Source organism: Strix uralensis, chromosome 2, assembly GCF_047716275.1.
Source record: "Strix uralensis isolate ZFMK-TIS-50842 chromosome 2, bStrUra1, whole genome shotgun sequence".
Lineage (NCBI taxonomy): Eukaryota > Metazoa > Chordata > Aves > Strigiformes > Strigidae > Strix > Strix uralensis.
Window position 1 is genome coordinate 8,726,052 of NC_133973.1, and position 22,997 is coordinate 8,749,048.

Consider the following 22,997-nt stretch of genomic DNA (forward strand, 5'->3'; position numbering starts at 1 on the left):
TGACTGAAATGTGAACTGCAAGCTACTGATCAGCTTTCTTGGAAGGCAAGGTTTTATATCTGTGTCTTACAGGGCAGACAGCTCTCCACATTGCAGCAGTGAACCAGAACATCACTTTGGTGAAGGCTTTACTCAAGAGAGGGGCCAATGCCTGCACAGCACAGGCAACTGGGCACTTCTTCAGGCGCAGCTCCCAGAACCTTCTCTATTTTGGTACAGCCTTATCTTCTCCCCTTGCTGCTATGGGAGGGAACTAGCAGAGTGATGAGGGAATATAAGGGAGGCTTGCTTTAGTCCCTGTCTAAACCAGATAAGCAGAGGCTCCTGTTTCCAAGTGTCATCAGTCCACACAGCTTTTAGCAGACAGTAAGACTCCATCTGAGTATGTAAATAAATATAAATGTCATACACATTTTATATATTTTCATGTATGCAAAAATATATATTGCATAAAAATTATAATTTAATTTCTTCCTAGTAGCATATACCCCAACTTACTTGTCAGCCTTCTGATGAAGATAATCTCCTGAAAAGAATACTTCTTCCTTTTAGTGTTGTGGGGGGCAGGTCTTTTTTTCCTTTCTGAGTGGGATGAGGAGCGGGGCAGGAAATTTACAGGTTACCTGAAGTAACTCTTCCTTTCATAACCTCTGGCTTCATAGCATGGATAGCTTTCCGTCAGCATGCTTCAACCTCTCCTGCCTCCTGGGGTCTTAATGTTGTTTCACACCATTCTTTTCTTTGCAGGAGAACATGTTTTATCATTTGCTGCCTGTGTGGGAAATGAGGAAATTGTACAGTTGCTCATTGAAAGTGGAGCTGATATTAGAGCTCGAGATTATCTAGGTATGTGCTGTAGAGCCTAGTGAATTGCATACTGTGGATCTGGACACTTTAAATCAGACTCTGTCATCTGGGCATGCACATACTTTTCTCTCATTACAAACGGCTGTGGGATGAGGGATGTGAGGAAAAGGAAAGCCATCAGTCAGTTGCCAGTCTTTGCACAGGGCTGGGCTATTCCACATACTTTTTCTGGTCTGCTTCCTTCATAGGTAACACTGTTCTTCACATCCTGGTTCTCCAACCTAACAAGACGTTTGCCTGCCACATGTACAGCCTGATACTTTCTTATGACAGGAACAAAGAGGGACCAGGATCACTTGAATTGATTCCTAACAATGAGGGGCTTACTCCATTCAAACTGGCTGGAGTTGAGGGCAACACTGTGGTGAGTTTATGTGACACAGTTGCCTCCATACAAAATAGAAATGGAGAATTTGAAATAATGTCATGCAGACCAAGGGAGTTTGTGCATGTTCTTAGTGGCTAGAAGGTACATACAAGTCTTTTTTTTTTTTTTTTCCCCCAGAAGTCTCATGTAGGACCAGAAAACCATTTATAAGAAATTTCTTTATCCTAATGAAAGGAACAAGTGCTTAAAGAATAGATCTTTTGACCCAATTTTTGAAGCATTTGAGTTAAACAGGTATTAACAGAAAGATCCACCCCAAGTAATTGTTTGAAAGTCTGACTGAAATTACTGTCTTTGTTGTCTAGTTTTGTGACACACAGGAAAAACGTGACACACAGGAAACTTCTTCATGTATCCACAGACATATCTTGGTAGACAAGACGTCAATATTTAATGTAAACTCTCATCCTTCCCCTTAACAAAAAGACAAAGGTGTTTAGTGTTTCTTCTGCAGATCCACAAAGGACAGGATCATTTCCCTTGCCACACCTCTTTCCTAATAGCTTGTAGAAGAGTATAAAAGGATTTTTTTTTCTAATTAACATATAATTCCATCTGAAATCTATTATCAAGATGTATAACTGTGTCAAATAACTTTACCAATTTGATGAGAATTGTGTAAAAATCGCTCATCTTTTACCTCAAGCAAAAGCTAATGATCAGATGTGAATCAGAAAAAGTTCTTCCACTTCTTTGCCTGCTGTAATTGTTCCTGAGATATATGAGAACCACAACAACTGCCAAGTTCAAGAAAAATACATGGCAGTTAAGGGTTTTTAACAACTTTATTTGTTCTCATTGCAAATACACTATATACTGGAAAACTGATATCCTTGACCCCTTTCTTTTCTCCACAGATGTTTCAATACCTTATGCAGAAGCGGAAGCACAATCTCTGGTCCTTTGGCCCCTTGACCACTGTGCTCTATGATCTCACAGAGATTGACTCCTGGGCTGAAGATCAGTCCTTCCTTGAGCTCATTGTCTCAACCAAGAAGAGAGAGGTACTGTGGGCACCACATGCTTTCGATGTGCAGACCACGGTGATTATAAAAGGAGAAGAAAGATGAGTTAGAAGGTTCAAGCTCTTTTATATTATCCACAGAGCAAGGAGTTTGTACCATGTGCTGCAGAGAATATATGAAATGCAGCAGCTTACTAATGATCTGGCTACATCTGATGCTTAATATACAGTTTCTTCTGAGGTGTGACACTTGCAGATGATTGAAAGAACTTTGAGCAAGCTACAGGAAATGATGTTGTGTGATTCAGTAAAGGGTTCTCTCTCTTTCACCAGGCTCAAAGATATCAGTAACAAGTACCTCTAGAGCAGCTCTAGCAAGTAGCTTTCTGTAACTGTGATACCCATTAACTCTCACAATGTCACTGTGAGACACAACTATGTTCAGAAATCCTAAACTGCAGTGCATTTTAAAACCACTCATTGTTATTATTCCGTTCATTTAATGATACTGCTTGTCCAGGTTATGACTCAAAGTGGGAGAATTACTTCTGCTGTAGGCTCAAAAACTTGTAAAGGGATCACTGAGATAAAAATAGCAGACTAATGGCAAGCTTAGATCTGAAGACTTTCAAGGTACACTACCCTATCAGCTGTAATCACCTTAAATAATCCTAATAGGACAGGAAATGAATCAGAAGACACTTTAATTAGCACAGTTCTACCCATCCTGTATTATTTCTATCTATCAAAAGTTTAGTCAGACTTCTCTAACAGAAGTTTCAGCTACTGGAGAGCTTTGCACAGTGTGGAGGAAGTCTATGAAACTCTCATTTTCCTTTATTTAAAATCCTCTAAATTTCTAGGTGTGGTGATACATGTGGAAATTCAGGGGAAAGCAGACTATGTCAAAAAATAGAACAACCTTAGAAGTTGTCCAGAAGACTAAACCATAATCCTAAAAGAAGGCAGAATACTGTGCCTCTGTCTTATTCTAAAACATATAGTGCATGCAAATCCAAGATTCCTAATTTCAGTGGATAAGATGCCCCCAAATACCATGAGATACTATGATTTCTTTATTTTCCAGAATACTCTTAAATATGAGCAATCGCAATTTTTGCATGCATAACTAGTAATTCTTTTTTGCATTCAATATATGTTTGGCCCAAAATGTTTGCTGTCTCCTCTAGAAGAATGCTATGTGTCACCCCATCCTATCATACCCTCCCAGTCTGGTATTGGACTAGAAGAGCATATTTAGGCCCCAATCAGAAGCAGCTTCCTCTTGTATTAAGGGGGATTCATACACAAAGAGGTACTAAGATATATTTTCTGACCCTTAAGTGGATGAAAAGTTGAAAAAATAGAAGGGAACTAAGCTACAGGAAGATTATAGTAAGCTTCAAACTTACCCCTTTGAAAATTTACTCTCCTATGCAAAGAATTCTAGAATACTGACTTCTACAGAAAACAGAACATCTAAGGCTATCTAGCTAGGTTAGCTATCTCAGTTTTGATCCTTTAGGATATTTCTTAGGTCATTCAAGAGTTCTGTTAGAGCCATGTCCATTTACTCAAACATACATCTTCCTTTCACTTTTTGCAATTTGTCTTTGGCTGACTTAGAGGAAACAGGGCAACGTAGCAAGAGAAGGAAAACATCTAGAGTGCAATTAGAAGTTTTCCTTACAGGCAGACCCACTCATGCCAGTTTGACTTATGTCTCCTTTTTGCTTATTGCAGTGGTCCCCTAAACATTACAATAGGAAGTAGGTCTAGAAGCATTTAATAAAGTGCGTGGGTCAAATTCATAAGCAAGGTGTAAAGTATCCTGTTTGTCCTACTTATGCTGTGTCAGTCTTCTAGCTGAAGCTGAAGGCTTGATATAGATGACTCAGTTAAGTATCACCCAAATAATAATGCAGAAACTTAAAATGTAATATTTTTACATAAGCCATGGAGCTTTAGACAAGTACTAATCTCTTTTGGAAAAATGTTCCAATTTTCTTATCCTAAATCATCTGATACAAAAGACTTGTATTGCTGTACTAACAGGAATATTCTGTCATCCTCAGTTGGATGGAAAAAACATTTCAAAGGTTTATCAGATAAATTTTAGTTGTCAGATTTTTGTTTTACCCTCAAGATGCCATCAGAACTGAGGGCAATTTCCAATCAATGATATGTATGCCTTTGTTTCCCTTTTACAGAAAAGGCCTTGTTGATATTTTGGCACTCGGTTAGCAACCTCTGAAAGGATTCTTGGAATAGTAACTTACTGCTCATGTGAACCCTGCATGTGTTCTGTGAGAACAGGCAAATAAATTTTTCCTTTTTTTATAGGCAGAGAAACTGCAAATTAAATAACACTGACTGTCTTAAAGTAGCTGAATCCAACTGCTTTTGACTATCTCTGGAGTGGATTGAGCCCATTGACCTACAAATCAAATTTTGATCCTTTATAAACATACCAGCCATAGTTCTGTTTCTAGACTGAATATTTCCATATTCTATCTACATCAATAGAAATTCCATATAGGGAAGACAGATAAAGGACTACAGGTTCACTCTTCAACTCTAGGAAACCAGTACAATTATAACTTCAGTTCAGCTATACTGATTTCTTCCAGATTGGGAATGGGACCCTAAACAGTTATAATGAGATGACAGTAAAACACAAAAACACTCCATGATGATTTTGTGGGTTTGCAGGCACAAATAAACAAAGTATCTTTGTTCTACTTTCACTTTAACAGATTATGGTTTATAAATGAATGAAAAAGATTTTGTTTTGAAAATACTTTAAGGTGATCCATTTGATTCCAAAGTAGATATCTAACTCTTCAATTACTGCAGATATTGGAAGCCATGATAACCTGAGTCAGTATCATCCATCTACTTTGAAAATAAGATTTGTCACTTCTGTGGAACATACTTCCTCACAGTGAGATTCTATGTAGTTTATGACCACTAGGGAATCACAGGACAAATTTTTCAGAAGAACTCAGTATGAAAAGACCCTAATATTCTCTCTTCCATTTTATTCATATCAGCATAGTGCTCTTGTCACTATGTTATTTAATACATCCCAATAGTGCATTACATACTAAAATTAACATGTTTTCCTGTGGTTCATTCTTTCTTCACAGACTATTTTACTAAGCAGAGTGTCTAGTTTTGGGTGGGTTTGAGAGTAATTACTTTTTTGCACACAATATTATGTGTTAACATTGGACAAATTAAGCTAAAGAGGTGCACTTGGCCTAGATTCATTCCATCTCATTTTTGCTTCCAACTACAGTGTTTAATTAAGGAATACAGATTCCCTGTATTTTACATGTGGATGATAGAGAAATGCAAGTAACTAAGTATCTCCAGAGAACAGTTTAGATCTTAGGTGAGCTGAACAGCAGTCTGTAGGACTCTATTGCCTACAAGGAGAGAAATCTTAGGATAACCACATCACTAATGAAGATACCTCCTTTAGGTGCCTAAAGTTATGTGATGGAGTACTGATACTCTAAGGACATAGATAAGGCAAAGTTTGTAGGAGGAAGTAATGACATTTGTTAGACAGTTCATGTAGCTGTAATTTCATCTTGTCCTAGGAAAACAGTTAAAAAGAGTGGAGTGATATTGATGTTTACAGGTTTTATACTTGTCATCCCACCAGCAAATCAATAGATTTACTCAGAGGCATAGATCAGCAATGTTCAACAGAGGAAAAAATCTTGAATTTTTTTTTTTTTTTCCTGTAACATCCTACTGTATTTTCTTTATCCTTTATGTGCATGTGTGCAAATCAACCAGATCAACCATGAGAGCACTTAAGAAGGTTTCTGGATTCTTCCTGTTAGTTTTTGAAATGGAATTGTATGATAGGAGAGGATTCTTCCCTCCAGTGCTCATAACTCCACTGCTCTTGCTTTTTACAGAGCCTCTTTGTCACTTCTAAAACTATGGTCACAACTATTTTGATGAAGCTTTCTTTTTGTATAGAATTTCCCAGCTACACAGTACGTATATGCAGATCTTTGACAGAAACACAACCCCAAGGTATGCAGCAGCACTATTTTTTCATATCATGCAAGATGCTCACTTCATATCAAGCAAGAAGCTTCTGTTTTTCCTGGAACTGTATGTGATCTTCTAGATATAGTTGAGCTGCACCACTGAGATTCTAAAAAGAAGGGCCAAAACTTTGATTATGATAAAAATAATGTAAAGGCACTAGTTTGAAAGAGCCTGTTTTTTTCACAGTATATATCACTGTGGGTATACTGTATTTTTTATCATCATAGCTGAATGGTGAAAACTTTTGAAAATCCAGTCCATTAACAGGCCGCATTTAGACAGAAATTAAGGAACTTTGGAAATCTTTCCAAAGTCCTCTTAGTTGCCTGCTAAATCAAGGTAATATCAGTGTCAGTTTTTCAAAGAGAGCTAATCATCTAAAGGATCTTTTGACATGTTTCCTAGAGATTAAGAGTTCCACAAATGCTACTGAAGTTGATAGAAATAGCTGTTGAAACCAATGTTAACTTACATGTATAAATGCAGAACTCCAATTTGGAGAAAAAAATCAAAGTGAATTTTGCAAGATTGTACAGAAACTTTTTTCTGTAGCTGAAAATAGAATCCAGATTATCTTATTTTCAATTCTGTGTTCTAATTATGATGTATATTTTACACAGAGGAGAGTGTCTGCTGTAGAGTGCACTGTGCTGTCTTGCTTAACAAATGAAAATATTCTTCAAAACTGGTTCCAGTTACAGTAAAAGACAATTCATGAATAGAATTAGCTTTGTATGTGTTTGAGTCCCTAGAGTTCACAGGATTTATAAACTTTCTGACACTGTAAAGTTAGCCCAATCCTAATATGTATATATCTTACACTCTGCAGGTAGCCTCATAAAAGATAGTGGGATCTTTCATAAAGGATGCTATCAAATGCTATTTTAAATAATGCCTTTTATTTTCTGTAACACATCCTCATATATTTGCATTCATGGACCTAGATTATAGGTCTGTCTCAAGTGTATGCATCCAGGCCTAAACAGCCAACAAACTTATTCCAGTACTAACATGCTTTTCTTGTGCTTCGCACTGTCACTCAAAAGCTGTTCTCTGCAGGATGTATTTTTTACTTTTTTTTCAAAGCTCTTTACTGGCAAACTGAGCAAATCCAAACCCCCTTGAGCATTCCATTTTTGCAAAATAAATTCAGCTTCCTAAAGCTGAATAGAGTAGGTGAGAATAGTTTGTTAACATTCTCCCAGGAAACAATGTGAATGATGCTTGTAAACAAATGTCCTCATGGTAATTAATTCTTTCTGTCTTTCTCAGGCACGCCAGATCTTGGACCTAACACCTGTGAAGGAGCTGGTGAGCCTGAAGTGGAATATGTATGGTCGGCCCTATTTCTGTTTCCTGGCTTTATTCTATATACTCTACATGGTCTGCTTCACTATGTGCTGTGTCTACCGACCACTGAAACCCCGAACAAGCAACAAAACAAGCAGCCGAGACAATACAATCTATGTCCAGAAAATGCTGCAGGTACTGTGTCTATAGGAGTCAGGGCCCCATAGGCAGCATTGAGCAGTTCTCATCTAACCTACTTAACTGGAAAGTCCGAGTCTTTCCCAGTTCCCAGCTATTGGAGTTGTCCTCCTTCTCTCTTTCTGCCAGCTGACTGTTGTCAGTGAGGAGCATGGGGTATGTTCTGTTCACCGTTGCTGGGGCTGGGCTGGTTCCTGTGGCCTTGTCAGGCCTAGTTATGTTTATTATACTAACAGTGGGCCTTCTTTTCCCCCATCCTTTTTTTTTTTTTTTTTAATTTCCTTTCACTCCCTTTAAAATTTAATTTTATTTCCATTCACCTCTTTTTTTTTTTTTTTTTTCCCAGGAATCATATATGACATATGAGGATGAGCTGAGGTTGGTGGGGGAGCTGATAACAGTCATTGGAGCTGTAGTAATTTTGGTCCTTGAGGTAAGAGAAGCAGTGAGCTATATAGTTTCGAGTTTCATCAAGACCGATTTTACTTACTAGACAGACATGAGTTTGTGCTCACAACTTGTTAGGGTTTATTTGCTTAGACCAAGTGCTTTGATATACATCTGTGGCAATAGACACTGTCAATAATATCTATTGAATGAAACAGAGACTGTGACAATGTACTAGGAAGACTACAGGTGCAGAAGCAGCAATTAGAAGAACTGGCCGCACTTTTAAATGCTATCTGCAGTATAATGCCAGAGATTCTGTTAGCACCATATGTGGGTCCAGATGAATCCCAGCTATGGCATGAGATTCTTAAGAGATTCTTCACCCAGTGCTGCTAAATACTAATGTGTTTAGGGATGGTAGGTGATTTCTGTGCATACACAGAAAAGTTTGTGTTTGTGATCAGTGACTGTATGGACCTATAACAGGAGCCTTACTCAACCAGAGTTCTGAGGTGGACATATTTAGGTGTTCTCCTTACCATGATCTCTCAAAAAGAATGCAAATGTTCTTTAAATTAAAATAAATACATCCCCCACTTGATTTTATTATAATACGAAATAGAAAGCCAAAACATTTATAGGAGAAAACTCAAATGACAAAGCCAGGGAGAACTGAAATAAAACAGGGCTTGTAAACAGCTTTTTCTCTGCCCATACATGTTTCAGGACAGATCCTTCTTCCTGTGTTTGGTTGGGACTCTGAGGCTACACTACAGCTAACACAGTCAGAATTATAACAAACTCCTTTGATTCCCCAAGAGGTCTTTTTTGTCTTAATTTCTGGTGCTCAGCTGTTTGTCTGGTCTCTTCTCAGTAATCTATATGAACTTCAGGCTCACAGCTCTGCGCTGTAACACTTCTCTGCCACATACCAAAGTCTCTCAATCTGCCCAAGGATTCTTAGATTTTCCAGCAATCTCTGTCACATCCCACAGGAAATCATTCTGTTAAAGTAATATAGAAATCAAACTGTGAATCATCAAACAAAGCAGATGCAGCTGGACCCAAGACCTGTGAATACTGGTGGTTACCAATAGTGTAATGGAATCTGTCTGAGTCCTAAAGTCATTAGGATGTGTCTCTTAGATCCCAGATATCCTTAGAGTTGGAGCAGCAAAATACTTTGGACAAACCATCCTAGGAGGGCCTTTCCACATAATTGTGTAAGTACATCACTTTTTAAGTCTAATAAATATATTGTCTCTGATTTTCCCCACTGCTGTCTTTTGACAGATGAGTTACTTTCTTCATTCTTTTGGAGTATACCTTGTCTTGATTTATGTCTCTTACTGGCCCAGCTGGTGTGTAGGAAGCCAGGTGAGCAGACAGGTAGAGTTGACAATGCTGAGAGGTCTCTGTCTATGGGGCTGGTGGCTGTATATGCCTGTCTTGGAATTTCTGAAAAGAAATAAAAAAGGAGGGTAAGATTCATTTACTGAACTTTTTTCACTGTCTCTTCTTCCTTTGCAGCATCACATATGCTTGCATGATTCTAGTAACCATGGTGATGCGTCTCACCAGCACAACTGGTGAGGTGGTGCCCATGTCTTTTGCCCTGGTGCTAGGATGGTGCAATGTCATGTACTTCGCAAGAGGCTTCCAGATGCTTGGACCCTTTACCATCATGATCCAGAAGGTATAAGACACAAACAAATATGGGCTTGTTACAAATATCCTGACACCTCTTTGCAGATAGGGAGAACTGAAAGAATACTTTTTCTTCCTCAGGACTAGCATTAATGGCAAGTGCACAGATTGTTTGGGACTTCCACGTTTTCTTTTCAGTGTAGAAGTTTCCTTTAGTCCACTCATGGTCTTAGAATCTGGAAGATTATTTATATAGGCTTGCATTGTGACTTGGTGGGACAGTTGGGCCTTATGGTGGCTCTGTCTTTGCTCTGCAGATGATATTTGGAGATCTTATGCGCTTTTGCTGGCTCATGGCTGTGGTGATACTAGGCTTTGCATCAGGTGAGTCTACAAAAGCAAAACAGCAATATGTTACCCCTGCCAACTTCTTCAGTATGTATTAAATGTGTAGGTTTTAATTTATTCTCAGGTTGCCCTCTAAGTTAGGTGGCAAAGGTGGTGATGATGTATAAATTCTATTTCTTTAAGCATGGTCACTTTCCCAGTACTGTTTTCTGTTCTATGAGTTTGGTTTGAAATTCTTGCTCTTTCCAGGGTAACAGATATTAGGACAATCCACGTAATTCCACATATATGTGGCAAGGTTTAAAAACATGCTACATTTATGATATTTGTCTTTGGAAAAGGAGATTAACACACATACCTTTATTATATCCTTGAAGAAGAAAATATCACTATTTTGAGAACAAATAAATAATCAAAGTAATTCTGAGTAATTTTATAATGGATGCCAGTGGTTTCTAGTCAGGGATTTGTCCTTGTTATGCTGGATACTGCACTAGTATAGAAACACCTTCCCAGACCACTTTGTGTTGTCAGCATCTCTTACAGGACCCTGTTGTTGCTTTTGGAATGCGATTCCCATTGTTAAACTAATTTTAATTTTAAACTATGGGTTAAACTTTTTTCCCCCATTGCTCTCCTCTAGCTTTTTACATCATCTTCCAGACAGAGAACCCTGAAAACCTTGGGCAGTTCTACAACTATCCCATGTCCTTGTTCACCACCTTTGAGCTGTTCCTTACTATCATTGATGGCCCTGCAAACTATGATGTGGACCTGCCCTTTATGTACAGCGTGGTATACTTTGCCTTCGCCATCATTGCCACCCTCCTTATGCTCAACTTGTTAATTGCCATGATGGGTGACACCCACTGGAGAGTGGCCCATGAGCGGGATGAGCTCTGGAGAGCCCAGGTAATCTAGTTTAGACGGTAGTGGGTTTGTTTTGAATAAAGAAGGGGAAAGGTTGTCCAGGGAGAATGGGCCAGACGGTGCAATTACTTACTCTGACATCTGTGCTCTAAATGAGGTACTTTAAAACATTTCTTTGTCCTTCACTTTTCTCAGGGACTAATACAATAAGCCATGTCCTTTTAATTATGTTTTACATCTTCTGTACATCAGCCACTAAATTTCTTCCATCCTTTCTATGTGCAGGATTACTCCTCTGCACATCTTCCCATGTGGAACTGTCTTCCAATATATCTTTGCTGTGTGGGTATTCCTACCTTATTTCAAATAGCAGCTTGAAGCCCATCCAGCCTTTCTTGTCCTAGCTGTTTGTTCCTTACTCATGGAATCTCTTGTTAAATAGAATTAAAGTTGCTTCTTTTTTTACAAATTGCATTTCTATGTAACTGAGAGTTAAATCATAATTATAGGGATTGACTGAGAGGAGATAGAATGCAAGGTAATGATTACAAGTAGGTTAGTAACATCTTTAGATCCATTAAAAGAAGTTGGCCTGACTCTAGCTCAAAAGGCAAAAAAATTCAAACAGATGAGTTATATAGCTGCTCGACAGGAAATCCACTTCCTACTATTTTTCTCTGGGAAAGCAGTAAGTCAAATAGTTAAATGTAGTTGTGTGGCCACATTGGTAAGTTTTGATGGTAGTTAATGCAGATATAAATACTCTCCTCTAGCTTGCAAATTAATTACCCTACTCATTACCATCAGGTATAAAAGGAAAGAAATTTAACAGTTGAGCACTTTTGCTTCCTCAAAACATGGTACAGTTAGGACTAAAATAGTGAATTGTCCTATAATAAATGGAGGATTGACTCTGATTTTTCTTCATTACATATGGAGCTATAATGAAGTACGGTAATGGGTCAGTATTTATAAAACTGGTAATTTTGAAAGACAGTCTGAATTTTTTTTTTCCTAATTCATCCAAGTGCTTTTTTTTTTTTTTTTTTTATTCTAAAGGTTGTCGCTACTACTGTCATGCTGGAGCGGAAACTGCCACGGTGTCTCTGGCCTCGCTCTGGAATCTGTGGGAGGGAGTACGGGCTAGGGGACCGATGGTATCTCAGGTCAGTTCTCTTCTAGTGTGTGCATGTAAGGATCCCAGAAGAAGAATCCAGTGTATGGATGTTAATAAAGAGCCTTTCCAGTGGCCTGGGGAGGAGTGTTTGGAGTCCTTCCCTTCCAGAATACAGACCCCAATCTGTTTTCTGTCTGTGATTGATAGACAACCACTGTTCCCAGCAGAAAACCCTGCTGTGCAGTTCCTTGTGAAATCAGCTGATGTTTTCTTATCCAGTAATCACAGGAGACAGACCCCAGAAATTACATGGGTTATAAGGCCTGAATTTTTCTTTCAAACTTTTTATAATGAGTATCACAAAACTTCACTGCTGTGCTTGCTTGTCTGTCCCTATCTATTAGATGCATGAAATGGCAGAGGCAGGATCAATCAATTAGGTATTCAGCAACAATGAACTGCTTTACAGATTATTCAAAACCAGGAATAATTAAAGGCAAGATTTCTTTTCTTGTGTGAACCCAGTAACTATATTATACTTTGCAAAGACTACATTGGGTGGCAAAAGCTTAGGTCCAGGATTTCAGTTTAGGTGCTGAAATAACAAACACACTGTCTGTAGTCGACATAACAATAGATTCATTATTTCTGATTTTAATCAATATTTATTCCAGGGTGAGAAAAGATTTAACTTTGGGCATGTGTCATTTCTAACTGCATCATCTTTTGCTGATAAAGCCAGAAGGGGGAGTGGTGACTGTACAAAATAGGACTTTTTGCAGGTTTTGGCAGAGAAATGAACCTTGTGGATTTTCAGGTTTGCTGGGCAGAACAAGCAGACCTAAAGTGGTACCAATATGCAAGACCTTCAGTCCAAGGTGCAAAATGTAACTTTGCAAGAGCAATATCGCAGCAACAATTCTTCGCTCGATGCTATGAGAAGAAATTTTGGTGTGATTTAGTTCTGTCAAATGACATGTACGTTCATTGTATATAGTGTGGGAGAGTATTTCAGAAGACAAGTTAGAAGTAATGTAGAGAAGGGTTGGTGCAAGTGGAGCAGTTAAATAAAAATTCAGCAAAAGATAAGTGACATCCTGAGGCTTGCAGCCATGGAGTATCAGAGGAGGAAAGAGAAGAACAAAGGCAATGGATGAATATATGTGTATATAGAAAGGATCTGGACCTAGAGTCAGGTAGGGTAGGTCTGCTGATAGCTTACAGCTGGCAAAACAGAAAGGCCAAATCATGAAAATGAGTTGAAGGACAGGAAACCATGGGCAGATAAGGGTACTGAAGTCAATGATGGGGATGAAGATCTAGGAGATAATTGTGTGCTAGCAGCTGCTAGCACCATGCCTATGATCAGTTTCCTGTTCCTGTGTAGATTTCCTGGAATGTCTGGATCAGTAGGCATATTTTTGGGAGGGGCTTGCTTCTTGTGACTGCTTGGTTTTGTTGATAAACTGGCATGTTTCTACTTCATTCAGTTTATGTTTTTTAATCCTCTTACAGAGTTGAAGACAGGGTTGATCCCAACAAACACAAGCTGATGCGTTACACAGAAGCATTTAAGGCTCAGGATAGGGATGACTATGACAAAGGTTTGGAAAAGCTGGAAATCAATAGAGACATTCTGTACAAGAAGGAACGGTCTGCTCTGTCATTGTCACGGAGCACATCCAGGACTAGTTCTCACCGTGGCTGGGAGATCCTGAGGCGCAACACCTTCCACCAGCTTTGTGGAGAGGTTGGTCATGCCATGGAAGAGGAGGTTTATGATGTCTAAGACGCCTCTTTTTTACTCCACAACACAGATCATTTGTCACAACAGTTATCTTCTGCAACTGTTCATACACACTCCAGCATGCTACACACACTTGTCAGCCTTGAAGAACTCTGCTGGTGAACAGTTCACAAACAGTTCATGGCATCTATGTTATGATATATGAATGCAGTCTTTTCTCTCCTACGTTTAAGTGTCTCTGCTGTTGCACTGATACTTGCACCAAGCTGGTGGGCTTGTTGAGCTAAGGTCTGTTGTGGTTTGTTATGCACCCTGCAGAAATGAGTAAAAGAAGCCAGCAATGGGATTTCATCCATTTACAAATAAGTGATCAGTAAGTCCTCTCCCAGACTGTTGCATACAGTATAATCTCTCCCTCCAATTTCACAAAATCCCAATGCTCTTATAGCAGAGAGAGTTGACTGAAGTTCTGTTTTATGATTTGGTTACAGAACTGAAAAAAAACCCTGTAGCTAAGCTCGGGAATGAAGATAGTCACTGACATTGTGGTGATTAAAAGGACTGTAACTACTTAAGCTGGCATTCAGGGCCTGACAGATTTTGCCCTCTGAAGAACCGAAGTCTCTATTAGCTGCATTTTCAACATTGTTGTCTTAACAGGACTGTTTTGTTTTGGGTTTGGTTTGGTTGGTTTGTTTGGGGTTATTTTAGTGATGTGTTTGTTTGTTTTATTTTGTTGTCACATGAATGCACTTTAAGCTTTTAAAAAGAAGTGACTGCTATTCCTGGGAGGATTCTGAAGGATCTGAAGTAGGAACTTCTTTTCCTAATAAGAGCACATATGACCTGGTAAGGTGACTTTTGGCAGTGTGAAATTTCAGCAGAGCTATTGATCTCCCAAGTGAGGTGAAGCTGGTCTTTTGTTTTCTGTGGAAGAGCAGGATTCTGAGCCATGGTTCTTTGACTTATAACTTAGCTGTCAACATTGGGTAGTGTGCTACAATGTAGCACTGAAAGAAAAGGAGAGGAAATGTTGAATAGATGAATAAGAGCTATTGCAGAGGCAGTTCAGAAACTTGTGTGCTCACATGCTTGCTCTCTCTCTGAAAGTCTAAAACTGTCCAATGAACAACTGAGTCATCCATGCAGTTCCCTTCCACGCATGATACTGTGCCAGTCTGTCAGTTTGTCATCTGCTTAGGACCACTTTAAGAAAAATGGAGAAATGTTCAGAGAAATGCAGGGTCATTTCAGGCTTTTTTGTATTCTCAGGGGTGTGGAGTTTTATGCCAGTAACAGAAGTGGAAAGCAGTCCATGGTCTTAACATTTCTGTCCAACAGGGCTAGTAACAGAAACTTTGTTTTTTAAGAAGCCAAGGATTATTATCTAGCATTAGACTTTGAGCCAAATCACCCTGTGATAATCAAAGCAGATAATGAAAAAGCTGAATCCAGTGCATTTCTGATTGTATTGAAATATCACAGCAAACATCTCCTACACCTCCTCTCTTGCAGGTGCTATAATGAGCATCGTGACCTTTGCAATCATGTGTGTTTATTCAAATGTCCTCTTTCTCTTACTTGAATGTGTATTTATGCTCCAGTGGAAGACCGACAGAAGACTGTGAAATTCAATTGCATACTTTTGAGTTGACTCCTTTTGTTGCATTGAAAGTGTTGCCTGGTCTTGTTCACTTAAGTATTGTCAGTCCTTCCCAAAACCTTTGTGTTGGTGGTCTATGGGGATGGGAACAATGTGGTACATTAACCAGAACTGTGAATTGCTGCTGTAATTGTAGATGAATTTTCTGTCATAGTGAATATGAAGTAGCAGGTAGGGGAGAACTGATGGCTTCCCCCACCTCCCCCTGCCCCCAAGTATAGTAGTCTTTTCACTAGTTTAGAAACCTGCAGTAATACTATTAAGATGGAGCCACATATAGCCATTTCTACAAAAGGACTCCTCTTTGTGACATCATCATCATCATCATTATCATCATCATCATATTTTAAAAGCTTGTTTGAAGTATAGGCTGTGTAAGCCCTGTTCTGATTTTGTGTTCTTTGTCACTATAAACAATAATTAGAGTTTTGACCTCGGAACTCAAAACAACATATTGACATTGCAGGAGGCAGAACAGAACTCAGTTAACAGTGCTAGGTCTTTATAGATTTCTGTATCTGCTCTGCATAAAAAGAAAAGAAAAAATCCAGTAGCAGATATTTTTAAGGAAGTGCCTCCTCTTGAAAAATTATATTCTGTAATAGTTAGCTTTCAAACTCCTTCCACAGAACCTACGCACAGAACAGCATAGAACTGTGTGATTTATTTCCTGTCTTTGGACTTGCCTAATGTGAATAAGATAGAGAGTCATAGAATATTTTGGGTTGGAAGGGACCTTTAAAGACCATCTAATCCAGTCCCCCTGCAATGAGCAGGGACATCTTCAACTAGATCAGGTTGCTCAGAGCCCTGTCACACCTGGCCTTGAATGTTTCTGGGATGGGACATGTACTATCTTTCTGGGCAGCTTGTTCCAGTGTTTCACCACTCTCATCATAAAAAATTTCTTCCTGACTGCTATTGGAATTTGGCTTCCAGTTTCCTGAGGTGACTAGCACATTAAAAAAAAAATCACTGAAAAAATCATATACAAAAGGGGGCAGAATATTTATCAATATTAAATTATTCCCCAGTCAATTTTGCATATTCTTTTTGTTGATGATGACTGGTGTAGACCATTTTTAGCATAATTTATTTGATCTGGAGGATAAACAGATATAGAAGAAAATTTGAGGTGGGAAAAGTCAGCAGATATAATGGGCACAGCAGAAGCTGGAAATATTAAATTTAATATGTAAATGTGGAATACCTACCCTCTTCCGTTAGGACATATACACATGAGCTGTGCCCATGTGAACCTCAGATGGTGAACTAATAGGAGGCACTAGTCTAAAATTTGAGCTGGTTTAATGCTGTCTGGCTCATACTTGGAAACAGCAATGACTACAGTCACACAAAGGCAAAGCACTTTTGCTGTAATATTCTGCATGAATATGCTGCTTCAGGATTTGCTTCAATTTTTTGCATTTTAGTTATATCCTAAAATTCTGAAACAGTATTTCTGCTCCTTTTTGTTGCAAGGTGTCTTTCCTCTCCCTTCTAACAATATTGCAATAATTTCAAAGCAGACATTCATCCCCTCCCTGAAACTGCTGACCTCAAACTATCTTCTACCTTACTGAAGCAACTTCTTAGTTTCTGATAATGTGATAAGAATTAATGTTTTGATCCAGTTGCTTGTAGTAAAATGAGAAGTATTTTACTGAAAATAAAAATTTTAAATATATGGAGTATGTTGTCTGCTTCTTTGTATGTAAAATAAATATCATGGGCTGATTTTTGTGCTTGTTTCTCTGGTAACAATCACAGACATTAACTGACTTGGGTCAGTTTGTCATGTTTGGGTCCGTGTTAGATTTTTTGGATTAAAGCTGTTTTTCCACAGCAATCCACTTCAGTAATTTCCTTATACAAAATTTGTATAGTTTCAAATACTGATTTCCATTTCAAAATAAGAACTATCGAGGCCCTTATTTTTTAAAGTCATTGAGTGTTTAGTGAAAACTGTAGTACAAGGTTTTTTGAGAAAAAGCCATATTTTCCTGTTGGTGGAATGACCTATTTTGCACATAGGTACAGGGAGTTTCATTAGTAATACACACGCAAACCAGACAGAGATAGCCCAGTTTTGTGGGTAAAATCGTGGTTTGCTGAATTTGATGTTTACACCATTTCTTAAATGATTACTATGATTTCACAGAATCATATAGGTTAGAAAGGACCTTGAAGATCATCTAGGATGAGGACTTCATCTTATATTACACATTAAAGCAAACAAGGTAAAGAAACTGCAAGTCAGACTAGTGGGATGAATCCTGATGAATGAATTTCCATAAACTCCTATTGAAGTGCATTCTGTACTCTTGAGGAACTCATCTGTAAATAAAGGGTCTTGCTTGTTTATTAGATATCAATAAAATTGCTAATATACTGAAACAATAGTTTAATTGGACTTTCTGTTTGCACTTGTTTTTTCTCTTGTTTGCAGTATCTAACTTTAGTCCCAGTAATATGTGCTATTTTTTTAGATTTTTATAATAAATGCAAGAACAAACCCATCCTTATCTGTGTCTTGTATAGAAATAAACAAAACAACATTTTAAGTTGATCTTTTCAAAGCTTTCTAAATGGGAATAAACCAATCCAACAAATAATTGGATCATAGAAGTTTAGGTAATATTTAGAGCCATTAACTATTGATTTTAAGAATAAGGTTATTTTTATTTCTGAAGTGATAGCATTTTAATCAAGCTCTCAACTGTGCACAGAGAACTCTTTGACAAGAGTTTTGGGCCTGCTTTAAGGAATCTACAATCCAAGACCAGAAACTAGTGAAAATGTAAGCAAGCATCTCTGAGTTGGGCTATATGATAAGCCTCTGATCTTGCTACTGTTTTATGCTGGGTTGATAATTGCAAATTATGTAAGATCTGCTGCTATTTTTTCCTCTCTGCTGCTCCATCAGAAGCACACTTTACCATCATCCCTCTGCATACATGAAAATCCTGTCCTTAGAATACCTTCCTACTCATTAATCAAATGCATTGGTTGGCTAAAGTTCTCTTTTTGTTACAATTAATTAATTGAGACTGTATGTCAGAAAGAAGCAGAACTGAGAAAAAAATACTGTAGTGTTCCATAAGCTCAGCCAGCCTGATATTGATTTTAAAAAACCTCTGAGAAGTTCTAAGTTGATCTAGGGATTTTAATATAAAATATCAATAAATTAAAGTTTCTAGGGGGACAATATCTACAACACATACTAATCAACTGTATTATTGGTATAGTCAAGGTGGACTGACAGCCATTTGGTAAAACCATGCTGTGCATTGGTGCTAGCCCCACTTCTGTCTGGGACATGGAGGGAAAGTTGAAGAGAATGTGGTAGCTTCCTAGAATTCCCAAGGGGATAGCTGGGCAAATGAAATGTCAGGAACCAGATGGAAAAAGTTACAGATTCCTTGTCAGATGTGCTGATTTCTGTGTCATCTTGAGAAATAAGTTTTCAAATTGCCCAGCTGCTTAAGTACAGAAAATCTAAAGCTTTGACTGAGATGAGTCAGGCACTTGACACCTCTTGTAGCTGTGGTTTCACGCTTTCCACAGAACCAACCAGGTGTTAGGTTATTAGTTATTGTCTCCTCACTGGTTCAGATTATCTCCATTTTGAAAACTTTTTAAATAGGAAAAGATGAGACATAATTCTGCATCAAAAATAATTTTATGGCAAATTCAATGGAGCAGAATAAACAGTCCTGCCTTTCAGGAGAGTAAGTTACAAAAAGTACTTGCCCAATTCTATTCTCATTTATGTTGTAAACTATTCTCTGTCTTTTCCCACTATGCTTCTGATAAATTCACTAGCTTGCCTGGAAAAACTCTTCCGGGAGGAAATTTGACTTATTCACCCTTCATCCTTTCTTCTAGTGTTCAGTGCTTGACAAATAAAGCTCTAGGGTTTCACCCAGAGGTGAAATAGATTGGACTAATTCTTCCCACAAATAAATACCAGTGATTCTGATCACTAATCAGTGGCATTATCTGCAGGAGAATTTTACAAGTCAGCTTGGATTTGAAGATACAAGAAAAGCAAGTCATTAAAAAAATGAATGAATGATTTTGAATTTATCAGATTTCTAGTCAGATTGGCTCATAGAAGAATTGGTTGTAAAGGACATCTGAGGTCATCCAACATCAGACCATGTCTGCCATGACTTTGTCTTCCAGAGTCTTGAAAATCTTAAAGACAGAGATCCAGAACTCCTCTGTGTACCTGTTTCACCAGCCTTGTGGTGAGAATATTCTTTCCTAATGTCCAAGCTGAACCTCTCAAGTCACAATTGATCATTGTCCCTTATTATTCAGACATTAATAGCCTTCTTTATTTGAATCCTCATCCCCCCAGAAAATGGAAATCTAAAATAAAATTAAATTGTAAGCCCATCTTTACTGTCTCCTGTAATTTCCCTTCTCCCATCTGGTCTTGTGCCTATATTTTGTCCTCCATCAGCATATTAGAGCTCAATATGAATTTGAATAGGCTTAGATATATACATATACTAACCGCATTAATTACTGCAGTACTGAAGAGATTAATTTTGTATTTACAGGCAAAAAATTTGAGCTAAAAAAAATGTACTTAATGAAACTTAGCAAACAGTATAAAGCTGGACATTTGTCTTGGTGTTTTTATGATTCCCAGTATGAACAATAGTCTTGTATCCCCTGGGGTTAAGGGTATACTTGATAGTGCCATTCAGATAGTCTCATGGGTGATCCTACAAACAAGTAAGTTGTAAAGCCCTTACCTGCTGAAGGACATCAGCTGAAGCATATTGAAAGGCCTCTGGAAGTAATTTGGAGGATATGGGTCTTCATAAAATTCCTAGTAGGCTTCATGCAAAACATCATATATTGATAATTAGGACATGAACAAGAATTTTGAAAACTTTGCTGCCTGACTGTCTTGCTTAAGGCACATCAACAAGACAACGGAAGGCTGTTTTTCTTTGTAGCCTCAAAGAAGACTTTTTGAAGTGCTAAGCTCACCATATTTTGCAACGTTCTCAGTTTATGTGCTACAGAAGATAAGACTGAAATAGTTTGACCTGTCATTAAAGAAAGTATGGGGATTTCCTCCTAAGTTGCTGAATCTGCACCTCACCTTAGCTTGACACCTTTTTCTTAAATTGTAATTCATGTGCAATTTTTCATGATTCAGCCTTTCCCTGGTTTCACCAAGCTTACATCACATATATGTAACATTTACACCCCCCCACCCAGGGTCCACTCAAGCTTGCTGGCCATGGCTGGGCCACGGACTAATGAAAAGGAATCAGTACTGTTGATCAGGCCTGTACATTCTGGAGAAGAAACTGTTGCTGTGTCATACTGTCACATGGTTTTCAGAGTAGTGTCCTTGTGAATAAGTCAGGAAAGCTGACTTTTATAAACATTTTTTCCAAACTTTGGGACAATAAAATGGGTAAACACTGAAGAACAACTATTTACCTCCTAAATTTAGAGGAAGTTGCTCGCTGTTTTAAAACTTTGTTTTACAGCAGGAATATATAATATTGCAATGTTGTGGTACATTTTTAATATCTTTAAGTTTATTCCAAAAACCAGAAACACCTCTTTGGCAGAAATAAGACTGGAATTTAGTGATCATAAAAATTCAGTAAGTACTAATGCAGACAGTTGGGAATTAACAAGGAACAGACATGGGTGTTTAGATATCAGGGTATTTCTGATATGATCAAATCATATGGAAGAAGGAAAGAAGGAAGGAAGGAAGGAGTGGAGAGGTGGGAGGGAAGAAAAGAAGGAAAAGAGGAAGGGAGGGAGGAAAGAAGTAGGGAAGGAGTGAAGGGCAGAAGGAGCGAGGGAGGAAAGATGAAAAAGGAGGGAGGGAAGTGGGAGAGGGAGGTCTATATGACTTAGTTTTTCATCTGACGTGCTGAAGTGAGTTGACATGCTGTTACCTGACCAAGGCAAAATCCATCCTTAATAACTGACAGTAAGGCCACTTCGCCTCTACAAAAAATGTCCACATATCCTTAAGGGCTTTTTTTCTCTCTTATTAGAGAAAGAGTTCCCTAGTACTGCTATAGTCAGAAAAGGAGAAAAGAATCACAGAAATCCAATTCCTGAAGCAATTTTTACACTAAATCAATGTGAAGTGTGCATTATAGGGTGAAAGATTTCTTTTCAACTATTTGTTTAAACTGGTTATAAACTGTGAGTTCAGACTGTGTTTTTGAAGAAACCTGCTATAAACTTTTAGCTGTAGATGAAGATGATTTCCATAGCAAATGGTAGAACTTGAACTGTGACAAATCCAAACATTTCAAAGATGAAAAGATTAAGTGGGACATCATTAATTTTCTTGCACTTGAACTGAAAGATAATAAAATGACAAGAATAGGTTTTAAGGAGGTACAAGGCAGATGCAAACAGAAGAATTTGAACTATAATTCTAAGTTTCCTTTTTTTTTTTTTTTCCAAAGCAGTAAGACCACAGCTGCTCGTAATTTTCCCAGAAGTCCATCTATGCTGCTTCTGTACATAGAAGTACATACTGCTTATGACAGATATGAAATGGAATCTAATGGATTCAGATAAGAGATAGTTCTTTATTCACGCTCATGACTAGCTTGCTTAGTCTCCTGGGGACAGTACCCTGGAGTGTTGAAGCAATAGAGACTGGCTCACTGTAATGTGATACACTGGGGATGTAACTGAGATGCTTGAGAACACTGGCATGCTTATTCCTCCTATGTCTCAATGTTTGGAATGGACCTCACTAACTCCTGTTGGTAAGACCACATGTTTCCACATATGAAATAATCAGGTATGGATCATAAATGTCAATGTGCAAAAGGTCACCTTCATGCCATTGTGTCAACAGCGGGCATGGGCTCTGGACAGCCTTGCACACACATATCTGGGTGTCAATCATAATTCTAAAGCAACTGAATTTAACAAACACTAATCTCGCCAGGGAGGGGCTGATGGAAGGAGTGGTTCACCAGCTTGCAGAAGGTAATTCTAGCTGGCCATAAAGCTTAACAGTTTCATCAGACTCATGGGCTGGTGGAATCCATGCTGAAAGAAGGCATGTGGTCAGTCCAGGTTATTTGGTTGTGCTATGATCTTTAGCCACCACCTTTTCACAACAAGCCTGGGTGTTTTCCTATTCTCTGTGAATGGAAAAGATAGGATATTTTGAAATGCTTTGTACATATGATAGCAATGTATTTCCCCTTCTTCATCACACCTAACAGAAGTTGCCATTGATGGCTTTGTTCAACAGTTTTCTGTCATGATTATTTGACCTATAGCTTTGAACACTGCTCAAGTAAAGAGAGCATCACTGGAAGTTATTTTTTAGTGTTTTTAAGAGGGCTTTCCAGTATCAGTAGTTGGTGAACTGGGTGCTAGGAGAGACTGAGGGAGCACCCCCTTAGAAAA

At 38.3% G+C, this 22,997-nt stretch overlaps 1 protein-coding gene across 2 annotated transcripts in view; it reads left to right on the forward strand.

The window, feature by feature from the left end:
- LOC141940079 (transient receptor potential cation channel subfamily V member 6-like) overlaps positions 1 to 19,836 on the forward strand; it is a 32,391-nt gene extending 12,555 nt beyond the window's left edge. Inside the window, exons 4-16 of one of the 2 annotated variants that reach the window (XM_074860866.1) lie at positions 73 to 213; positions 748 to 846; positions 1,056 to 1,231; positions 2,113 to 2,259; positions 7,566 to 7,778; positions 8,128 to 8,214; positions 9,318 to 9,394; positions 9,702 to 9,867; positions 10,136 to 10,202; positions 10,810 to 11,078; positions 12,096 to 12,202; positions 13,669 to 13,907; positions 19,775 to 19,836. In XM_074860866.1, the coding sequence (XP_074716967.1) occupies positions 73 to 213; positions 748 to 846; positions 1,056 to 1,231; positions 2,113 to 2,259; positions 7,566 to 7,778; positions 8,128 to 8,214; positions 9,318 to 9,394; positions 9,702 to 9,867; positions 10,136 to 10,202; positions 10,810 to 11,078; positions 12,096 to 12,202; positions 13,669 to 13,907; positions 19,775 to 19,836 (1,850 nt within the window). Of the gene's footprint in view, positions 1 to 72; positions 214 to 747; positions 847 to 1,055; positions 1,232 to 2,112; positions 2,260 to 7,565; positions 7,779 to 8,127; positions 8,215 to 9,317; positions 9,395 to 9,701; positions 9,868 to 10,135; positions 10,203 to 10,809; positions 11,079 to 12,095; positions 12,203 to 13,668; positions 14,476 to 19,774 lie in introns of those variants that run through there. The other variant, XM_074860867.1, reaches the window with a different exon arrangement.
- The last annotated feature ends 3,161 nt before the right edge of the window (positions 19,837 to 22,997 follow it).